At 39.1% G+C, this 19,537-nt stretch overlaps 1 protein-coding gene across 3 annotated transcripts in view; it reads left to right on the plus strand.

Annotated features, from left to right (window-relative positions):
- ASXL3 (ASXL transcriptional regulator 3) overlaps window positions 1-19,537 on the plus strand; it is a 128,158-nt gene that overhangs the window by 8,378 nt on the left and 100,243 nt on the right. For 2 of the 3 annotated variants that reach the window (XM_027883144.1, XM_027883146.1), the window contains exon 2: window positions 17,768-17,850. In XM_027883144.1, the coding sequence (XP_027738945.1) occupies window positions 17,768-17,850 (83 nt within the window). Of the gene's footprint in view, window positions 1-15,902; window positions 15,967-17,767; window positions 17,851-19,537 lie in introns of all 3 variants that reach the window. The other variant, XM_027883145.1, reaches the window with a different exon arrangement.

The raw sequence follows: 19,537 nt of genomic DNA on the forward strand, positions 1-19,537 counted from the left end.
ACTGAACATCTATTAATATCTGGGTTTGGATAAATGTTAATTCTTTTTATGCCTCAAAATTCCCAGTTATCCATCAGCTGCTGGCATTGCTGTCTCAGAGAAGTGAGTGACATTCCATGTCACTGTGCCTGCCTGGCAATATTGCCTAGCAAGGGTAGTGGGAGAAAATAGACCCTTACTGTCCGTAGCCTTCTGTCATTCCTCTGGAGCAAGACTCAAATAGGCAGCTATCTCAGAATCATGACATTCCCTGATCATACCAACTTCTTGAACCTCATTTGACATTTCTGTCATTTAGAAATTCTAGACAGGTAAGACCAATGAGGACCTCTTTGGAATTTGGTTTTGAGAGTGAGAAAAGCATCTTAATTAGAGCCTTACTCTGATAATTATAGAAGGTAAGGTTGGGAAGGGCTTCAAGGTCACCTTGTCTGTTTAAACTTGAAGTCACATTAGTTACAGTTTTGTGAAATCAGTAAAATTACTTGGTAACTTTCATTACCCGTAGAAGCTATGACTTGTGTGACCTTTGCCACAATCTGATCTTTTTTGTGGAAATTCACATTCTACTTAAAAAAATGGGAGAACTAGGGAAATGAAATGTATTTGAAAAGTTGTCCAATGGGTATGATTTAGAATTCAGATGCATTGTTAAATCGATTTTTCTGACAGTGACCAGACAGCATCAATTTTCCTGTACAGATTGAGTATTCTGTGGCCAGTTAGTGGTTCTCATTCCTATTCTCTGGGTTTTTTTGAGGCATTTTGGACTTAGACTCTTGATTTTGACAGTTTGCTATAGCAATGCTGCAGCAGGTTGTATGTAGAGCAGTAGTGCTTAATGCATTCTGATCTATTTCATAATTTGTTTCATTCATAATGCAGATTTTTGAGACATCTTGCAAGCACTCATCTCCTATTTTGGAAAGGAAAAATGTATAATAGCTTAGTGAGGCTCACTGTCTAACTGTGGAATAAGCTCTGTAATTCACTGTTGAAGAAATCTTCAAATAAGTTTCTATTAAAGAGATGTTCATACCTTTTTGTACTGATTTCAAGATGATCCATGGCTTCACAGGTGTGTACCTTTCTGAAGATGTCAGGGACTAGCAAGAGCATGACCAGATTGTTCTTGTAGTGAGGTCTCTTGGTTTTAAACTTTGCGTTGGTTTGTTTTTGTTTGGTTGGTTGGTCGGTTTTAGTTAAGAATAAGAAAAATAGCTGATTTTGCTACATTGGCAATCCTTGTCAAACAGTTTGCTTGTCTTCCTTTTGTCCTGTTCCTGGGATGCTGTGCTGTCAAGTTGTGTTGCATTGCTAAACATCTCCTGTCTGTTAAGCACACGTCAGCAGAATGACTGGGCAGTTCAGCAAAAGCTTGGGTCCATCAGACCAGATCATAGAAAAGAAGAGGGCAGTGGTACTGTAGAGCATGAGCTGCCTTAGATAGGTCTACTGATCTCTTAAAATAATGGTGGAGGTTCTTGTGATGATTTAGTTCACCCTGCCTAGTACATCTGTGCAGCTGGAGACTTTGAATACAGATCATAGTACAACAGTGGCCTCCTGGGCAATAGCTAAAGTGCATTTTGCCAGGTATCTCAAAAGGGAATGTTTGCTGGGAGGACAGAGTAAGGATTTAATGTGTTGATGTGACCCCTCGAATTCCTGACTTAGCAGCCCAAATCTTTTCTATATATAAAAGATTTGGGCTGCTAAACATACATATATTTTCATAGTCAAGTATTGGGTTACATGCCTGTGATTCTGACTTGTAGAATCACAGAAACAAGGCTATTCAGCTGGGACATTTGATCTGCCCATAATCTACTCAGTGTCCTTTGGGTAGGCAGTTATCAAAAGCAAGAAGTGGATGCAGTTTCCACATCTTGGGTAGGTGCAGTTTTGTGGTTATTTTGTCTTGCCAGTCAGATTCTTCATGCTAAAATTCTGTTCCTCCAGTCAGTGTTCAGGGATCAGCTGGCACACTGCCAGCTTCCCCTATCACTTTTGGAATGAGAGCTGTCCATATGAGTGGAATGGAAAGGGTAGCCAACCCTATGACTTTGTCTCGAATTGATGCTCCTTGTCTTTACTAAAAGTCTGTTAGTGAAATCGGTGGTTTTTAGAGCATGGGATGGGCACCCAAAGAGCAGACACTGAAAGAAAAACTAATTACTGCTTTAAGCTAGCTTGAACACTGTAGTTATTTTATGAAGAAGGATCTTTTCTGCTCTTCATGAGACACAGTTCTAACGGCGGTAAACCCTACTAAGTGGTTGTGATGTTAAAACACGCTCTGGTTTAGATTTGTAGAAGCACTTAAGAAGTTGAAGGCTGTGGCTTCTTAAAGTAAACTTGGAGATTTTTATCAATCTGTCTGTGCAAGTTACTGCATGCTTTTTATACATGTGTCGCTGATAATTGTTGTGTTTACTAAGTACCTCCATGGCAACCTGTGCTATTGATCATCCCTTTTCAGTAAATGTTTGATTGTGGGTTGTTAATTTAGCCTCCAGGCCTGCAGCAGCATTGGCACCTGAAGAGGAGACTTCAGAACTCATCTACTGCTGTATGGGGAGTTTTCCAGTGAAAAAGATTATAAATGTGGGAGAAGTGAACAAACAGATGCATGACTGACTGAAGGGTGCAGGATATAGGGCAAGAGGTAAGCAATAATAGGATTGGGCAGAGTGAAGGGCCTCGAGGATAGTGTCTGAGTAACAATTTGAGCTGTTGTATTCCATGGAGCCCAAAAAGGTGGTCTTTCAACTGGTCTGTGAACTACACAGTGAAACTCCAATAGAAGATGGAGTACTAGAAAAAATTTGAAGTAATAGAGTCCAAACAGTTGATCAAAAATGTTTTGTATAGATTTTGAAAGATAGAAAAGCATTGTCTTACTGACTTTCAATCTGTTTAGAAAAAACAACCAACCAAAAAACAATCTAAGATACCATAGTAAAAGTAGATAAAATGGTAATAAAATAATTTTTTTTCTTCAGGGACCAGTTAGGTTTGGTTTGTTTGTTTGTTTGTTTGTTTTTGGAGGGGGGGTAGATTAGTATTTAATGAGATAATTGTTATTTTGCAAAAGAAAACACTTCTCTCTGTTAATTCATAGAATTACCTATTTTGCTTGTAAATACTGTTTGATGCATTTTCAAAACATTCTCATCATACTGTACAGGTTGCCCAGAGAAGTTGTGAATGCCCAGTACCTGGAAGTGTACAAAGCCACGCTCGGTGGGCTTTGAGCAATCTTACTTTGGTCCAGTGTGTTTGAAACTAGATAATCTTTAAGGTCCCTTCCAACCCAAACCATTCTATGGTTCTATAATTATCAGAATCTTTAACACTTGCCCTAAGTAAAAAAAAAACACAAACCCAACAAAAAACAAAACAAACAAACCCCCCCAAAACAAAACAAAACAAAACAACCAAAACTGTGTAGTAAATTTTAACTTTCCTTAATGATGATAGACTCAGTTCCATACTGTAGTTTTTATGTGCTAACTCACTGTATTGGTGTCTGAGCTGTAGGAGAAGTTTTCAAGCTATTTAATGTTAAATAGACTGAAATAATGCTCTGGTCTTCATTTTGAGCCAGATCTGCAAAATAGGCTGCCTAGATAAGTGAGGTTCGTAAATATGCATGGTAGTTGGAAAATGGTTCTAAAAGAGCTACAAAGAGAATAAGAGGTTTAAGAAAATTAAAAAAACACTGCACCTGTTTGTTGTTACCAGCATTGTTGTAGCTGTTATGGCAAGAAGCTTCATGTGTTAAAGTGTTGTTAAATATTGGACTACATTTTATAGAAAAATATGGGTGTGGAGGAGGAGGGAAAGGATCTGGGTAAAACATTCTGAGATTTAGTGTTCTGAAAAAAAAAAAGAGGTTAAATGCTCCGTACATACATAATGATAGTTGTGAAGCTTATTACTTTTAATACTTGCATACATTTTTGGGGATTAGTAGAAGATAATGTAACTGGGTTTATGTCTGTTGGCATGTCACGTGGTGAAACGAGTGTGTGTCTGGGTAATACTGATGTAAGCCTCGGAAGAAAAATGACAGCACTGCATTGGGAAACAGTGAAGAAAATTGAGATGATGTTATACCAATGAGAAGTAGAATAGCAAAGATACTAAGGGGGAAGAAAATCTGACCGACAATGAAAAAATGAGGAAAAACTCCCACCTTCTCAGTTCAAGGATAAAATTGCGTGTAATTTTTTTATTTATTCATTTTTCTACCATTTCACTTAATTAGATAATCAGCTAAAGTCCCCGAACCTTCGTCTTTAAAATTAGGATTTTTCTCAGGCTTTGGGAGTATAAGAATTACAAGGAAACACCAAGATGGGGGGGAAAAAAAAAAATCTGTCTTCCCTCTTTTGTAAAAGAGAAGGCCTTTGTCTTAGAAATGAAATACCGTGTTTACATTATGTTGCATTCTGTTTATTTTTAGAATAAGTTACCCTATGGTCCAACTTTATTCAAAGAAGTATTGTTGAAATTATAAGTAATCCCTTTGAAATAATTTTAAAAAAAAGTCATCTGAAATATTTTCTCATTCCTTTGGCAGTAAGAACTCCTATTGGAATTTGCAGAATTGTTTTCAATTTATATTGCCTAGGTTATTTCTAGAACAACAACAACAACAACAACAACAACAAACCCCCATCCTGTTGGGGATTCTAGGTCTAAGGCTGTCTTCGGCAGAATGACCATGATATGATAAAGTTTTCATTTCTCAGTGAAGTAGGGAAGTGGGTCAACAAAACTTCTGCCTTGGACTTCCAGAGAGCAGACTTCAGCATGTTCAGGACACTGGTTCAGAGAGCCTCTTGGGAAACAATCCTTAAGAACAAAGAGGTCCAGGAAGGCTGGATACACTTTAAGAAGGAAATCTTAAAGGTGCAGCAACAGACCGTCCCTGTGTGCTGAAAGATGAGTTGTTGGGGAAGAAAACTGGCCTGGCTGAAGAGGGAACTTTTGCTGGAACTCAGGGAGGGGAGTAGAGGAAAGTTCATTACTTGGGAAATATGGGTAGGCAACTCAGGAAGAGTACAAGGATGTCATTAGGTCTTGTAGAGAGAAAATTGGAATGGAGAAAGCTCAGCTAGAACTCAATCTGATCACCGCTGTTAAAGATAATACAAAGTGTTTTTATAAATACATTAACAACAAAAAGAGGGCTAGGGAAAATCTCCATCCTTTATTGAATGCAGAGGGGAATAGTGTAACTAAGGATGAAGAAAGGGCTATGGTACTTAATGCCTTCTTTGCCTCAGTCTTTAACTGAAAGACCAGTTATCCTCAGGGCAGTCAGTCTCCTGAGCTGGTAGACAGGGATGGGGAGCAGAGTAGACCCCGTGCAATCCGGCAGGAAGTAGTTAGTGACTTGCTGTGCCATTTAGAGACTCAGAAGTCTATGGGTTCAGATGCAATGCACCTGAGAGTACTGAGGGAGCCAGTGGACGAGCTCACCAAGCTGTTCTCCATCATTTATCCTCAGTCCTGGTTAACCAGGGAGGTCCTAGATGACTGGAATTCGGCCAACGTGGCATCCTCCTGTGAGAAGAGTTGGAAGGAGGATCCAGGGAACTACAGACCTGTCAGCCTGACCTTATTGTTAGGACAGGTTATAGAACAGATCATCTTGAGTGCCATCTTGTAGCATAGACAGGACAACCAGGGGTTCAGGCCCAACCAGCATGGCTTTAGGAAAGTGAGGTCCTGTTTGACCAACCTAATCTTCTTTTATGACCTGACGACCAGCCTAGTGCATGAGGGAGAGGCAGTGGATGTTGTCTACCTGGATTTTGGTGAAGCCTTTGGTACTGTCTCCCTCAGTGTAGAACACATTCTTGTGTAGAAACTGGCTGCTCATGGCTTAGATGTGTGTACTCTTCCCTTGGTTAAAAAGTGGCTGGATGGCCAGGTTCAGAGGGTAGTGATGAATGGTGTTAAATCCAGATGATGTCCAGTCACCAGTGTTGTTACCCAGGCTCAGTTTGGGGCCAGTCTTGTTTAACATGTTTGTCAGTGATTTGGACAAAGAGATAAAGTTGCATCCCCAGTTTGGAGATGACACCAAGTTGGGCAGGAGTGTTGATCTGCTGGAGGGCAGGAAGGCTCTGCACAGGGATCTGGACAGGCTGGATCAATGGGCTGAGGCAAATGGTATAAGGTTCAACAAGGCCAAGTGCTGGGGCATGCATTTTGGCCACAACAACCCCAGGCAGCACTACAGAGTGCCGTACTACTTGGGGCAGAGTGGCTGGAAAGCTGCCTGGCAGAAAAGAACCGGTGGGTCCTGGTCAACATCCATGTGAACATGAGCCAGCAGTGTGCCCAAATGTCCCAGAAGACCAATGGCATCCTGGCCTGTATCAGCAGTAGTGTGCTCAGCAGGACTACGGCAGTGATTGTCCCCCTGTACTCAGCACTGGTGAGGTTGCACCTCAAGAGCTGTATCCAGTTCTGGGCCCCTCACTTTAAAAAGGACATTGAAGTGCTGGAGGCATGTCCAGAGAAGGGCGACAGAGCTGGTGAAGAGTCTAGAATGTAGGGCATATGAGGAGTGGCTGAGAGAGCAGGAGTTGTTAAACTTGGAGAAAAAAAAGGCTCAGGGGAAATCTTATCGCTCTCTGCAACTACCTGAAAGGAGGTTCTAGCCAGGTGGGGTTCAGTCTCTCAAGTAACAAGCGACAGGACAAGAGGCCGTGGCCTCCAGCTTTGTCAGAGGAGGTTCAAGTTGGACATCAGGAAGAATTTTTTCACTGAAAGAGTGGTTAGCATTGGAACGGACTGCCCAAGGAGGTGGTGGATTCACTATCCCTGAAAATGTTCAAGAAACGACTGGACGTGGCACTTGGTGCTGTGGTTTAATTGACATGGTGGTGCTCAGTCAAAAAGTGGGCTCAATGATCTTGGAGGTGTTTTCCAACCTTAATGATTCTGTAATTCTATGATTGTTTCGAAAGTACAGTATGACTTCAGTAGTCACACTGGAAGCCCAAGTCGAGGCAGTGTAATTTTTCCATGCCGCTAAAACATGTTATTATCAGCTTCTAAAACTTTAAATATAAATTTACATGCCTAAACCCCACAGACATTGAATTTATTTGCCAGTAGCATTTTCTAGGAGCTGACAATTTTTAGTGCTACATTTGCTGAGGAGATGAGGCTTTGGGAAAACTCAGATCCTCACGTGTACCTATGTTGTTTCGCATAGAAAAAGAATAAAACCCATGATGGAATATACTGCACAACAGCCATGTTTTGCTCTCTCATTGTTTGCTTTTTTTGGGTTACAGTTCCCATCCTGACAGGTAACAGTTTAATCTGTTCAGTGTATAGTGAGGGGTCTTGGGATAAGAAATGTGCTATGGTGTTAAGGGCCCTTAAAAATAGAAGCTTGTCTTGAACAGTAAGCCTAGCTGTATGAGAATTCTCTGTATTTATATTCCCTTACAAAAACCCTCTGTGATTCCTCTCAGTTAACCAATTACTTTGCTGTGATTTAGGCATTCAGTGATGGTAGTTGCATTATGTGTGTGGCTGATGCCCATCTTGCACTTGTAACCTGGTCAGTGCTTGTCCAGCTTGACTTGAAGGGGTCAGCCAGTCTTGCACCTCAAAACAATTCCTTCAAGCAGGGTCAGGAGTTTGGAGCCTTCACAACAGTTGCAGATTATCCTGAACGTTTTCAGGGTGAACCCCATGGGGGAAGACATGTTCTGTATTTTGTTTCAAGATCTGATTACAAAGTGTAGGTTTAACAATCAGCATTTTTGTCTCTTCACAAAATCCAGCTTTGAAGTCACTGTTCACTTTTCTTCTCTAAAAGCTGGGGGTCCTATTGAATTTGTACACCTGTGCCAAGTGATTGCTCCTATTGGTTTTAATCTCTAAGGGAAATCAGCATCCAGCTGGTAGACAGTTGTACTGATGAGGACCCATTGATTTTTCTCTCCTATCCACTTACCATCAATAAGAAATGTCCTTAGCTTTCACAATACTTTTTCCCTGCCATAATGTTGCCCTGTTACCTGTCTGGTCTCACTGTCAGGACTGGTCTTGGTTGCTGTTCACGTTGAATGTGGATGTGATTAACAGCCTGATAAAAATGTTTAAGTCAATATTTGAGAAGCCTGGATAAAGATAACACTTCATCGTGAGAGCTTTTTAATAATGTGTCCTGTTTGATGTACACCAGTGGTAAAGAATTGCTGTTTTTAACAAAAGGACCCTTTTATATCAAGGATATTTATGATTTAGCAGTATCAAGAAGAGGAGAATTTAAGAAAATGCAGACAACTTGTGTTCCATTTTTGGAGAAAAATAATTCTTCCATTTTAAACAGAACTTCTGTTTATGATGTTGTGTTGTTTTTTTTTTGTTTTTGTTTTTTTTTTCTTTTTTTTTTCTCAACACAATATTATTTGAAGTATTTTCTTTCATAAGAAGAAGCAGGCAGCATGTAAACAATACATTCTGTATGTATTTCTCCAAAGTAATAGGCTTTTGAAAGATTATTATCTTCAATTTAGGATGTTCAGATTATTTTACAAGGTTGCTGGGAAGAGGTGAGCATGTAATTTTTCTCAAATATTGAGGAAAGCTGTTTGTACAGCTTGTACAGACACAAATACAGAACCATTATTTGTTCTTTATAATCTACTTGTATTGTGACAAATGTTTCTTAGTAATAGTTGTTAAATAGTGTGTTTTTTAAACTTTTAAACAGATGCTACCAAAATTGCTATAAACAACCAATATGGACTTCAGCTCTACAATAAAGGGTGTATTTAAGAGGACAAGTGTGGGTGGAGTTAGGTGATGAGATGGGGAAAAGGACTGTGTGAAAAGACTGCTGAAAAGGACTGAAGAAATAAATGACACAAAATGGATATGAGTTATTTAGCTGCAAAATATTGCCCTGTTTTTGAAAATCTTAGATGACTAATTGTCAGCCATGCCATATGTAAGTAAGTAATGTGGTATTCCAAATTTGTGGCAATTGAAACTGCCTAGCATCCCACTCCTGCCCTGTATTTTATTCTGTGTACGAGTCAGTACTGAAGACTAATCTCTTATGACATTAATCGTCTCATGAGGAGAGACAGAATAAATCACAGTAGCCCTTCCTCTCTTCACTCATGAAGATAAATGCCATAACACAATGGCTGATCTTTGTTATGACACTAACCATTATATATTTAACAGAGATAGCAAAATCTCACTGACAGCTAACAAAAGAATTCTCTCTTTACACATTCTATGAGAAGGCTGTATTTCTTAAGTTCAAAAACATGACTTATCATATCTGTTCTCAGAGCAATTTAAGCAGTAGATCTGGATTGTGCCAGTGAACTCTGTTTTGTACATAATGATGTCATGATTCAGAATAATAAAACCTGATGTGAAATAATTGTGCAAGCTTTGGAAGGAAATGGTGCATAACATCCAAGAACTCTTTAAGACTCTGCTCTTTTCTATTGTCTGTTCTGACAAGAAAGAATAGCTCTCCTATGTAAAACAAACAAAGAAACAAGCACCATTCCCCCCAAAAAATAATATCCAAAATCAAAACAATACCAAAATCATAATTTTTCATTTTGTGGAGATTTTGGTTTTCCATTTTGCCTCCAGGTTTGCCTACTTGAACAGGTGGGCTCAGGAAACTTAAAGAACTGAAAGTGCCTTTTTGTTGTGTCTATGATTGCAAGGGACTTTTTTCCAACTTTACCACTTGCTATACACCTCTCAGGAATGTCGTTCCAGGTTTTGCACTCATTAGATACATTCTGGTCTTTCTTTCTGGGATGAAATCACTAAGAAATATTCTTAGTTATTTTCTTCATCTCTATTTGCTTATTGTTTTGGAGAGAGTATCACCCTATGAGTAAGGAACAATCCAGACAAATGAGTTGTGGAGTATATGGACTTCCTTTGTGAGGTTAAGAGGATCAGTGTGACTTATACTGGCTGTTCACCTAAACATCAAAATGTGCTGTAAATGTCATGAGTTAGTTTCATGCCATCTATCCCACAAAATTAAAATGGAAATATAGTTTTTACAGTTTTATGTTTGCTGTCATTAAACATATTTTAAAAACCATAATATATTTATGGTGCATTAATGGAGTCAGTGTCAGTTGTAGCATGAAACTTATCTTTTTAGTGTATGAGTTTTACCAGGATGAAATACTTAAAACAGCCCAAACTAATATGTAAGAATATTTATGTAGAGTGCATAGTTTAAAATATTTTATTTGTATTCTGTTTTCTCCTCTTTTTTTTTTTTTTCCTATTTTCTTTTTTGCCTTCTGGAAATCTTAGGTCTGTATCTTTAGGATACTGTCTAACAAGATAAGCTCTGATAGTAAAGCAATGGCAAGAAAATCGGCACAAATGTCACCTCCTGTTAAATTTGATACATTCAGAGAGTAGCCAGTAGGAATTTTATTTCTCACATTAAAAGTAGCCCTTACACATTACATTTGCCTGAGGAAATTAAGCGATGAAGGCTTCCGAAACAAACACATATTCATTCTCTCTGTTGATTTTTCTGGAAGTTTTACTCTTTGTAATTTTTTTTTTTTTTTTAATTTTACGACGATGAAACCTAAGTTATACAGCCTACCTTTCAGAAAAAAGTAATCTGTATCATCTTTCAGTAGAGAAAACAGCATTTATGGAAGCAAATACGCTTGAGGTTTGATGTTACTTAGTATTTTGGGAGGGTTTTTTTTTCCCTTGGTAGTGATGAATGTATTCAAACTGGTGGTAGTTCTTTCTTCTGTTATCTGTAATATAAAGGTAGCTGACAGGGCCCTCATGTCCATTCAGCTCCATTAGTTCCAGTCACCTGAGCATGGTCTCTGATTTATACAGGGGTAAGTGCCAAAGGGGAATTTTTATCCCTGCTGGAATTAGAGGCATTTCAGGACTGTGGCCTGTGTGATCACCAAATGAGTATAGTTTCAGTAATATTTTTCAGCAGCAGAGCCGTGTTTTGCTCCTTGTCCCTTCTCTGCAGTAATGATTCATAGCTTTAAACAGCTTTGACCCATGTTTTTCAGCTGGGTGCACTGATGAAACTTCTGCTCTAAATTAAATAGTCCGATAATATGGTCCACAAGCCACAGGAGGTTGACAACACAATTTGTCCTGTCAGCACCTAAGAGGTACAGTGTGCTGCTGGCAAGGTATTTAGTGCTGACTACCTGGGCAGCACTTGTGTACCTGTGTGTGGGTTTTGGGGAACTCATGACAGTGAACTGCATCTGTATGAACGTGCTCATGTTTGAGGAGGTAGAGGACATGGGAATATCCTGTAGGCTTGTACTGTGGTAAGGACTAGGGAAGAAAAGGTATTTTGGTAGGGATGTGGAAAGGCAGGAGAAATGGAAGTTAGGGGTATTGCAGCACCTCAGAAGATGAGAGTAGCACTTGGAGAGCAGGAAGATGCTGGGCTAAGGGAGAGGCAATGCAGTGTTGGAGTGGAACGCAAGAAGAGGTATGTCTTGCACGGCTAGTCAGAAATCTGGAGGCTGGACTGCACTGTCAGAACTGAGCTATGATTCAGGGAATCTGGATGCTTGAACTGAAATTATCATTAGTAATCCTGTTGCTAATAGCGGAACCCATACCAGGGTAGCAAGTTTGAAATCATGCTCACTGGGGTATCTTTGATCCCGATCTTACAGAAATCTGGTAGGATACTGTGTGCTCATGAGGTTCATGCTGTTACAGTCACAGAGGTGTTTATGAATCTGTGCTCACAAAGCCTTTAAGTGGAAGTTCCTGATTGCTTGGACAGGTTGACTGCATTAGCAAAGAGAGAAGTGCGAAGGTTTCCATATGTTTCAGTATGTCAGACCAGATCAATAAGCTATTGTAAGTCAGTTGTTTAAGGTTGAAAACTTTACCTTACATTTTCTGGCATGATCTTTGAGACCACTAACAATGGCAAGATGTCACTACTGTTGGAGCTTGTGCCTTTTAAAGGAATAGCCCAACTGTGTGTTTAATTTTAACTGAATTTTAATCCAGTTTATTTTGAATTCAAGTGTACAGTTTATCTGAAATTTCCAAAGAACTGTTGCTAGCTTTCTATCTGTTTGAAATATGACGTTATAAATAAATTTTAAAAAGAACAATAAAAGTGTTCAGACATCTTAGAAGAAGCCTTAAATGATGCAGTTAAAGCAATGGCATGAACAAGGAAATAATTCAGCTTCTTTCTTGCTCTTTTCTTTCATTCAGTGTTTTAGGAGATGATAATGCCTTACATATATCCTATGGCAGGTTAGCAAAGCTAGACAGTGTCAGACCATATTGTAAGCAAGTTCTGTAGCAGAAATTCTCTTGCAGGAAGTACTTTATCATTTGTTCCCTCTAGTTCACACTGAAGTACTTCTGAGTGAAAGAGAGTTGGAGAAAATAATTTTATCAGTGTACTTAAAACCATTTGAACTACGGGTCAGTAGCATTACTTCCGAAACTAAAAAAAGTGTGCACTAGCAAGTATACACGAAACTGCTGTTAAAACTTAATATGTCTCAGCAGGTTATGGAAATTTTTTGTGTTGCTTTATTATTCATGTTACATCTTTGTTCCTTTCCTTGCTTAGTTTTACTTTTCTTGCCTATCTGTAGTGTCACATGTATCACAGACAAATTCATAGTACGGGGCATACTAGAAAGACATGTCTTATGAAATGCACTTTCTTCTACTTAGAATTTATAATTTCCTTATTGTAATTGCAACTGCTCGAAGACAAAAGTCCTACCAGGAGAATTATTACTCCCATTTCAGCTTCTTTTAATATTTTAATATCTGGAAACTACTCTTTATCTTTCTCTTGATCACCATCATCAAAAGTTCTACTAATATCTCTGTGAGAATTTGTGTTAAAATGGATCATAGTGCATCTTCCTTTCTTGTTACCCCTCTTTTTCATTTATCTTGTACTCCTCCTTACTGTTTTCGCCTCCTTATCCATCTCTGTGCACTTCCTTTCTTCCCGGACTCTGTACCCTCCCCTCCTCTCTGAACCATTTACCCATCTTTCTTCACACAAAGGGCTTTGAACTTTTACCAGGCTGCTGATAATTCCCCAATGACTAAAGCTGTTAATCAAAAATGAACACAAAAGATTTTAGTGGGGCATTTCCCACAACAGAAGTCAGTTCTCCTGTTAACCTCACATAAGCAGCTGGATAGGACAATGCTGGATTTTTTCCAGGACACTGTTCTTGTACCCTTTTTGATACTCCATCTTTCAATTCATTAATTTAGTAATGGGTGGCTAGAAAATATTTTATATTTTCTGCTTAGGAGAAGGAAAGTTATTTTTTTGTTCTTCTATTCACCCTGCTGTCTTTGGGCAGTCAAGATTGTCCATTGTGTAGTTCAGCCTGACTCATATTTAGCTGATGAGTAGGAGCACTGGGAATAACTGTACTGTTCCTCTTTCTTCTCCTCCTGAGTTAATTTAAATAATGTTGTAAGGAGAATAGCTTCAGTTTGTGACTAGTGGCTCAGACTATGGTTTGACCAAGCAGATGTAATAAAATGATCCTGGTTTTTGTCAGCTATCTGACCTTCAGATCCCTGCCAGCAGCTTCCAGAAATGGAAGAAGCTTTGGCCAGTTCCAGCTAACTATAGTCTGGTCACACAATCAGGATCATCAAGCCCATTAGACTGATCTGCCTGCTGCTTTTGGACCACAACACAGTATCAGGCCACACTTGGTTCTTGTTTAGAAGAATTGTTTTCTGTCAGTGTAATAACTGATAGCTGCAGGCAAAACTTCCCACTTTCTGCAGAAATGTTTATGGGTGGCAAGAGGGCTGACTTTCTGGTTTGCCTTTCTTCACTCTGTCCCTCTGCTGTGTTCCCTGTAGTGGTTAAAATGCAAATGATTGCACAGATTTGATTCAGGTAGTCACAAGCAGCTGTATATATAAATTAGACTAACAACTCCATCACTTATATAGAGGTTCTCTTCTGATTTTGTGGGCAAACTGAGCATTCAGGATTTCTCGCTTAATGCGAAGCTGAGAGTCTTGACTCTGCACTGGAGTTTTCTTGTTAGCAGTTCACTGGAAAGTGTTTTTTCCCTGGTGTGGCAGCTGATCCTTTTTGAGCAGTTGTCAACACACAAAAGATGATAGATGCTATGGTGAGAAAAGGAATTTGTATTTCATCTTGTCCCGTATAAGTGACAGGACTTTTCCAGTGAAACTGGGAATACATGTGTTTGTGGCATCTGTGTGATTATTTAATATGAAGTTGTGAGTTGGTACGTGTAGGTGACACAAATACAACAATTTGTCAGGCTGCTACCATTTGCTGGGAGGTTTGATTTCCACTGTGGCTGTTAGGATCTGAGCCATCTTCTCTTTGAACCATTAACTCGAGTTTGAATGAACACCAAGAATGTGTTCTGTGCAATGACTACTTCTGTTCTCTTTCGGATTGTCCTGATGGGTATCAAATTATTTGTCCCAGTTATTTAGCAGCTGTCCTTTTTAAAGGCTGTGGTTGAATGGCAGGAATAAATAGAGCATATTTGATCCTCTGTGATAGAGGTTGCAGTCAGTGCAAACCATTCTTCTGTCATTGCGCTTCTTAACAAAATACGTTGAAACAGTCATATTCATTACGGTACTTTGGCATGCTTTAATTTCAATGTTATTAGTCACTGCCCATATATGATATGAGTGTTGGTGGATGGAGTGGGAGGAAGGAGAAAGATACTTAAAACAGATTAGAGCTTTCTCCCCTGATGTGCATTAGTGTTTCTGACCAAGAAGCCTGTGAGCCTGTGACTTAACTACACTACTGCATTTTAGTATGTTACTTGCCTTAAGGCACAGTTAGTTATTCAGTTTGAATTTCTAATATTATTTCTAAAAGTCTTGGAAATGCAAAAGGGATGGCAGGCTTTTAGCAGTACTGATGGTGAAACACAGAGGCAAGAGATGGTAGTGTAATTATCAGTTCAGTGTATTCATTTGCTCACAGGATCTTAAAGAATACTCTGATGCTGTTTTCTGTAACTGAGGGAATAAAGTGATACTATCATTGAAATGTTTTTTACAAGTAATTATTTTTATTTTCTTACTGTGATACATGGTGAACTTAAAACTGGGGGGAAGGTGGGGGAAACAGGGATAAGGATGGACTGGGTAGTGGGAGGGGCAGAAAAAACCCCCATCCATACTTATGTTCTCTGCTGAATTAATCTTCATTCTGATAAAGAAAACTTAATCATGTACACAACAACAGGATTTTCAACTTAAGCATTGTTTGAGTTGGAGAATTAATGCTTTTGAGCAGTTCTTCAGATAACAAGGTTTAAAGGGTTAGATGAACAGAATTAAATTCATGGGTATATGAATTGCTGCCCACGCTACATGTCTGGCGTAAAGCAAGTCCACACAATGGACAATTGTTTACTCCAGCACTTTCAGCCTGTCTAACATACTCTGCATTTCAGTTTGTCATTATACCCTGAATGTGTTCACTTCATACTGTGGTATTTGAAATCTGCCCTGTGGGTTTCATTAAACTTTCTGTAGTGGTATTACACATCCTACTTGTTGGTTTCACTGTTGTTTGTTGAAGATGATCTTCCATGTCCATATGTCTGGCCATTGTTTCCACAGCCAGTTCAGTGCAGCTTCCTCAGCACAAACTGCTCTCTCTTCTCCCATTGTCCAGGACAGGGTCACTTCTGATGTTTGCATAGCTTTATTGTTTCCTTACCATTATTGTTGAACTCTTGTGGTAATACTTGGCACTTTACTGACTTTATAGAGTAGGATGTGATGTCGTAGAGAAGGGGACAGGGCTACCCAAATTTTCTCAATTGCAGGGAGGAGCTGCCCAGGTGTGCTGAGGGGCCTGTACTCAGGAAGAGAAACAGGGAATCCTCCACAGTGAGTAACCCCACTTTCAAGTGCACACAGTTTCCTTCATAGCCGTGTCCAGTACAGTGTAGTATCCTCTTTTGTCCTTTCCAGTTTGCACTCTGGAATGTTCCCAGTTTAGTTCTTTTATTCCCCTTATTTTTGTATGTTCTTATTTTACCTTGTGCTTTTACTTTGTCTTTTTTCTGAAAGTTAAAGTTTTCACTTTTGGTTCTTCATACCATTAATCTTTTCTCATCCTGGTCTTAATCTTTATACACATTGTGGTTTTTCCAATGTGTCATTGTGGTTCTGTCACTAATACATCATATCATTTCTCTTCCCTTACTGTGCAATGGCCCTTTTCCCAGCCTTGTGTGCAGTTCCTTCCGTCCTTACTCATTGCTGTAGTCTTACTCTTTCCTTTTCTCCTTTCAAATCACTTTTGGGTTTTCCTTTCCTGATGAATCCCTTTTGAATCTTTTCTACTGATGTACACGAGATAAGCTCAGTTCAGCTCCCAGACCTTCCTAGTGCGACCCTCACTTCTACATTTTCCTTTGTGGAACTGAAAGATAAAGGATACAAAGCTCATCTCTAACAAAGAACTGAAGGATTTGGTAAACTGTGTTTTGACTGGAAAAGAGAACAGGCAGTAAATCAGAACTGTAAAATGGCAGGAGGGGGCTGAGCTGGTCAAGTTGGAGTGAATAGGGAGGCTTTGGCTTTAGGTGAGCTACTTGAATTACAGCTCTGGCTAGCACCCTTCACAGCTTGACTTGCATGATAGGATGTGGTGGTGTCTCTAGTTCCTAGTGGGCAGGTATCCAAATAGTTGTAGCTACTTTCACATTTGCCATCATTTGGTAACTACTAGAGAGAAGCTCAGGATAAGTAGAATCAGACCAAACTGCTGTCATATTTGCACAGGGTAGAAATGCAAGTTCTGGCTGAGATAATGTGGTCAAGATGCTCTGGGGGGCTTGATTGCCAATGGCCTGTGCAGCACCTTTTACTGCTGATTGAAAGGTTTCATTTTCCAGGGCTATCAGTCTGGCACGTCAAATGAGCAAAAGAGTGGCTGTTTGTTTAACAGCATAAAACTGATGGGGACAAAAAGGAAGTGGAAAATCAGAAAAATCCTTACAAGATGGTTTTATCTGTAAAGGGGAGTGAGTTACTTTGGGCTCAATTGGAAAAGGCAAAGGAGTGGAAAACTGAACTGAACTGGAAAAATATACTGCACTCTGTCATGTAGCATCTTATGTGCTGTGACTGTTCTGACTGCTTCATTTTTCATTGTTTTTAGAAGCAAAAAGCATTTTAAAATTGAAACCTCGCTGTGTCAATTTTCGCAGTAGCTCCTGCTCTACAAAGGGAAGGTTTTAGCAAATTTTTTTTGGAGGTCATGGCAAAACCTAAGTGTAGAATATTCAAATGACCTCAAATAGTTCTAAACTGATAAAAATTAAAGAAAGTGCTAGTCTTTATTATTATTTTTTTCCCTCTTTTTTTTTTTTTTTTTTTTCCCCCTGCTTGTGCCTGAAAGAAAATCTGTTGCTGTGTCATAAAATTAGTTGTGTATTTCACTTCTTGTATTTGGAACCTGGTGAGAATTTTTCCCAGGCAGATGTAGCAGATGATGTACAAAACCAGCAAGTAAATCTTTTTTGTGCTGCAGTTTCCTGGGTTGTATCAGAGGACTCCAGTCTCAACACTACCGTTCCCTGCCTTTCACGAATGACTACATAAAAACTGCATGATCACATAACCTTTCAGATTAACAGGACAGCTGTGTCTTGTCACTTACACATTTATTTTTTCTTTCCAGGCATTGGAAAAGTATCCCAACTCACCAATGACTGCAAAACAAATATTGGAAGTCATTCAGAAAGAAGGGTTAAAAGAAACAAGGTCAGTGTTTATATGTTCTGTATTTTTGCTATCTCTTTGAAAACCATCCAGGAACAGTATATAATCTTTACAAAACTTAAAGTACTGGCAGAATTGATTTCCAGTACCAAAGTGGGAAATATAGCTGATAGGTTTTTTTAGTTTAATAATAAACCTTTTAAGATGGTTACTGGGTGGTTTGACTTTGCACCTTCCAAAAGGAGTCTGTGGACCAGCTTAAGTCCAGTGGCTTTTCTTTACAAAGAGAGTGTGATCTGCTCAGACAGCCCAGTGCTACATCTCATTTTTGCTTGAAGACCAAAGCTTGACAGCTGGGTTACCTCTGCCACTGTGTGCATGGAGAAGGTGTGAGATGAAGTTCGGCACACTTCTCCTCTCCCTTGGGTTTGTGGTCTGGCACTTAAATCACTGTTAGGACATGCTGGTGTTGCCTGTGACTACAGGGGTTATGCTGATAAAGAACTGGGAATGAAAGGAGAGGGGTGTTTGAACACTGGGAGCTTATCTGTGTGGCTGCAGAGGATGGATACGACTGGTAACTGATACAGCAACTCCACTGCAGAGTTGCTTAATAACAGCATACTCAGGATGTAGATTTCAGCGATAATAATTAGGCTTTTAGGGGATAGATGGGTTATCCAGAGCCTACAGAAATAAACACTTGTCTTCCATTGACACCTGGTTTGGATGAGAAGGCAGCTTCTTGTTCTGAAGGGTGACTGTCTACTTGGTAAGTCCTCTAGTGACCTGCAAATAGAAACTTGAGCGGGAAGTGAAAATAAGGAAAAATTGGGTGTTTAGTAGGGGTCTCCTACAAGATACACTTTCCTCTTCTCCAGGTGTTATAGTAAAATCTTTCTGTTTTAATAAATCATTTTAATATTTGTTGCTGTCTCAAACCAAAGGCAGACATCTGCTTTTAATTATATCCTTCTAGTGTGGAACCTAAAGCCTAGGACAAGAGAACTTCAAATCCCATATAAAGGTGAACCAGAAGTAAACGTGGGACATATTTTTACTGAATTCACTGTTGTTCCTAAGAAACTGAGCGCTTTGTGCGATTGTTTGCACTGCATAATGGTGCACTACTTTGTTGGTAGCCTCATAAATTCTCATAATAGCTGTATTTTGTTAAAATTAAAAAAGAGGTGGTGTGCAAGATGAAGTTGAATTTGCCACCTTTTACAGATTTAAGAAGTGCTTTAGCTCCTGTCAAGAAACTGCTTCAAGCATATTTGGCAGTGATGCCAAGAAAACAAGGGGATGAAAACTTTAGAAAATGAAAGTCCAAATGTGTGTTATGCTGCAATGATTTGCATACAAGAACAAAGAAGCAAGAAAACACAGTTTTGAAAATCTGTTTTACTAAGATACTGTTTCTCACAGCAGTGATTAGATTGCTTTCTTCTTCTTATGTCTTGTGATATGAGGCAACTACATGGGTGGGGCTCAAATGTCTGATAATGGTATTTCTTTGTAATTTTAAAAATTCTTGTATCTGTGATCAGAACATGAATAAAATTTGGAGTGAAAAACCTATGGGAGGGAATGAAGGCATTTTTTTATGTTTTAAATGTAGAAAATGTCAAAGCCCTTTTTAATTGTTGCAGAATGGATAATAAGAGAAAGATTCCTTTAAAGAGGTTCAAAGCTAGAACTTCTTTCATTTCTTAGGAACAGGAAAGAA

The sequence above is a fragment of the Empidonax traillii genome, unplaced genomic scaffold (genome assembly GCF_003031625.1).
Source record: "Empidonax traillii isolate 1590-97213 ecotype Southwest subspecies unplaced genomic scaffold, ASM303162v1 scaffold119:size1479319, whole genome shotgun sequence".
NCBI classification, from domain to species: domain Eukaryota; kingdom Metazoa; phylum Chordata; class Aves; order Passeriformes; family Tyrannidae; genus Empidonax; species Empidonax traillii.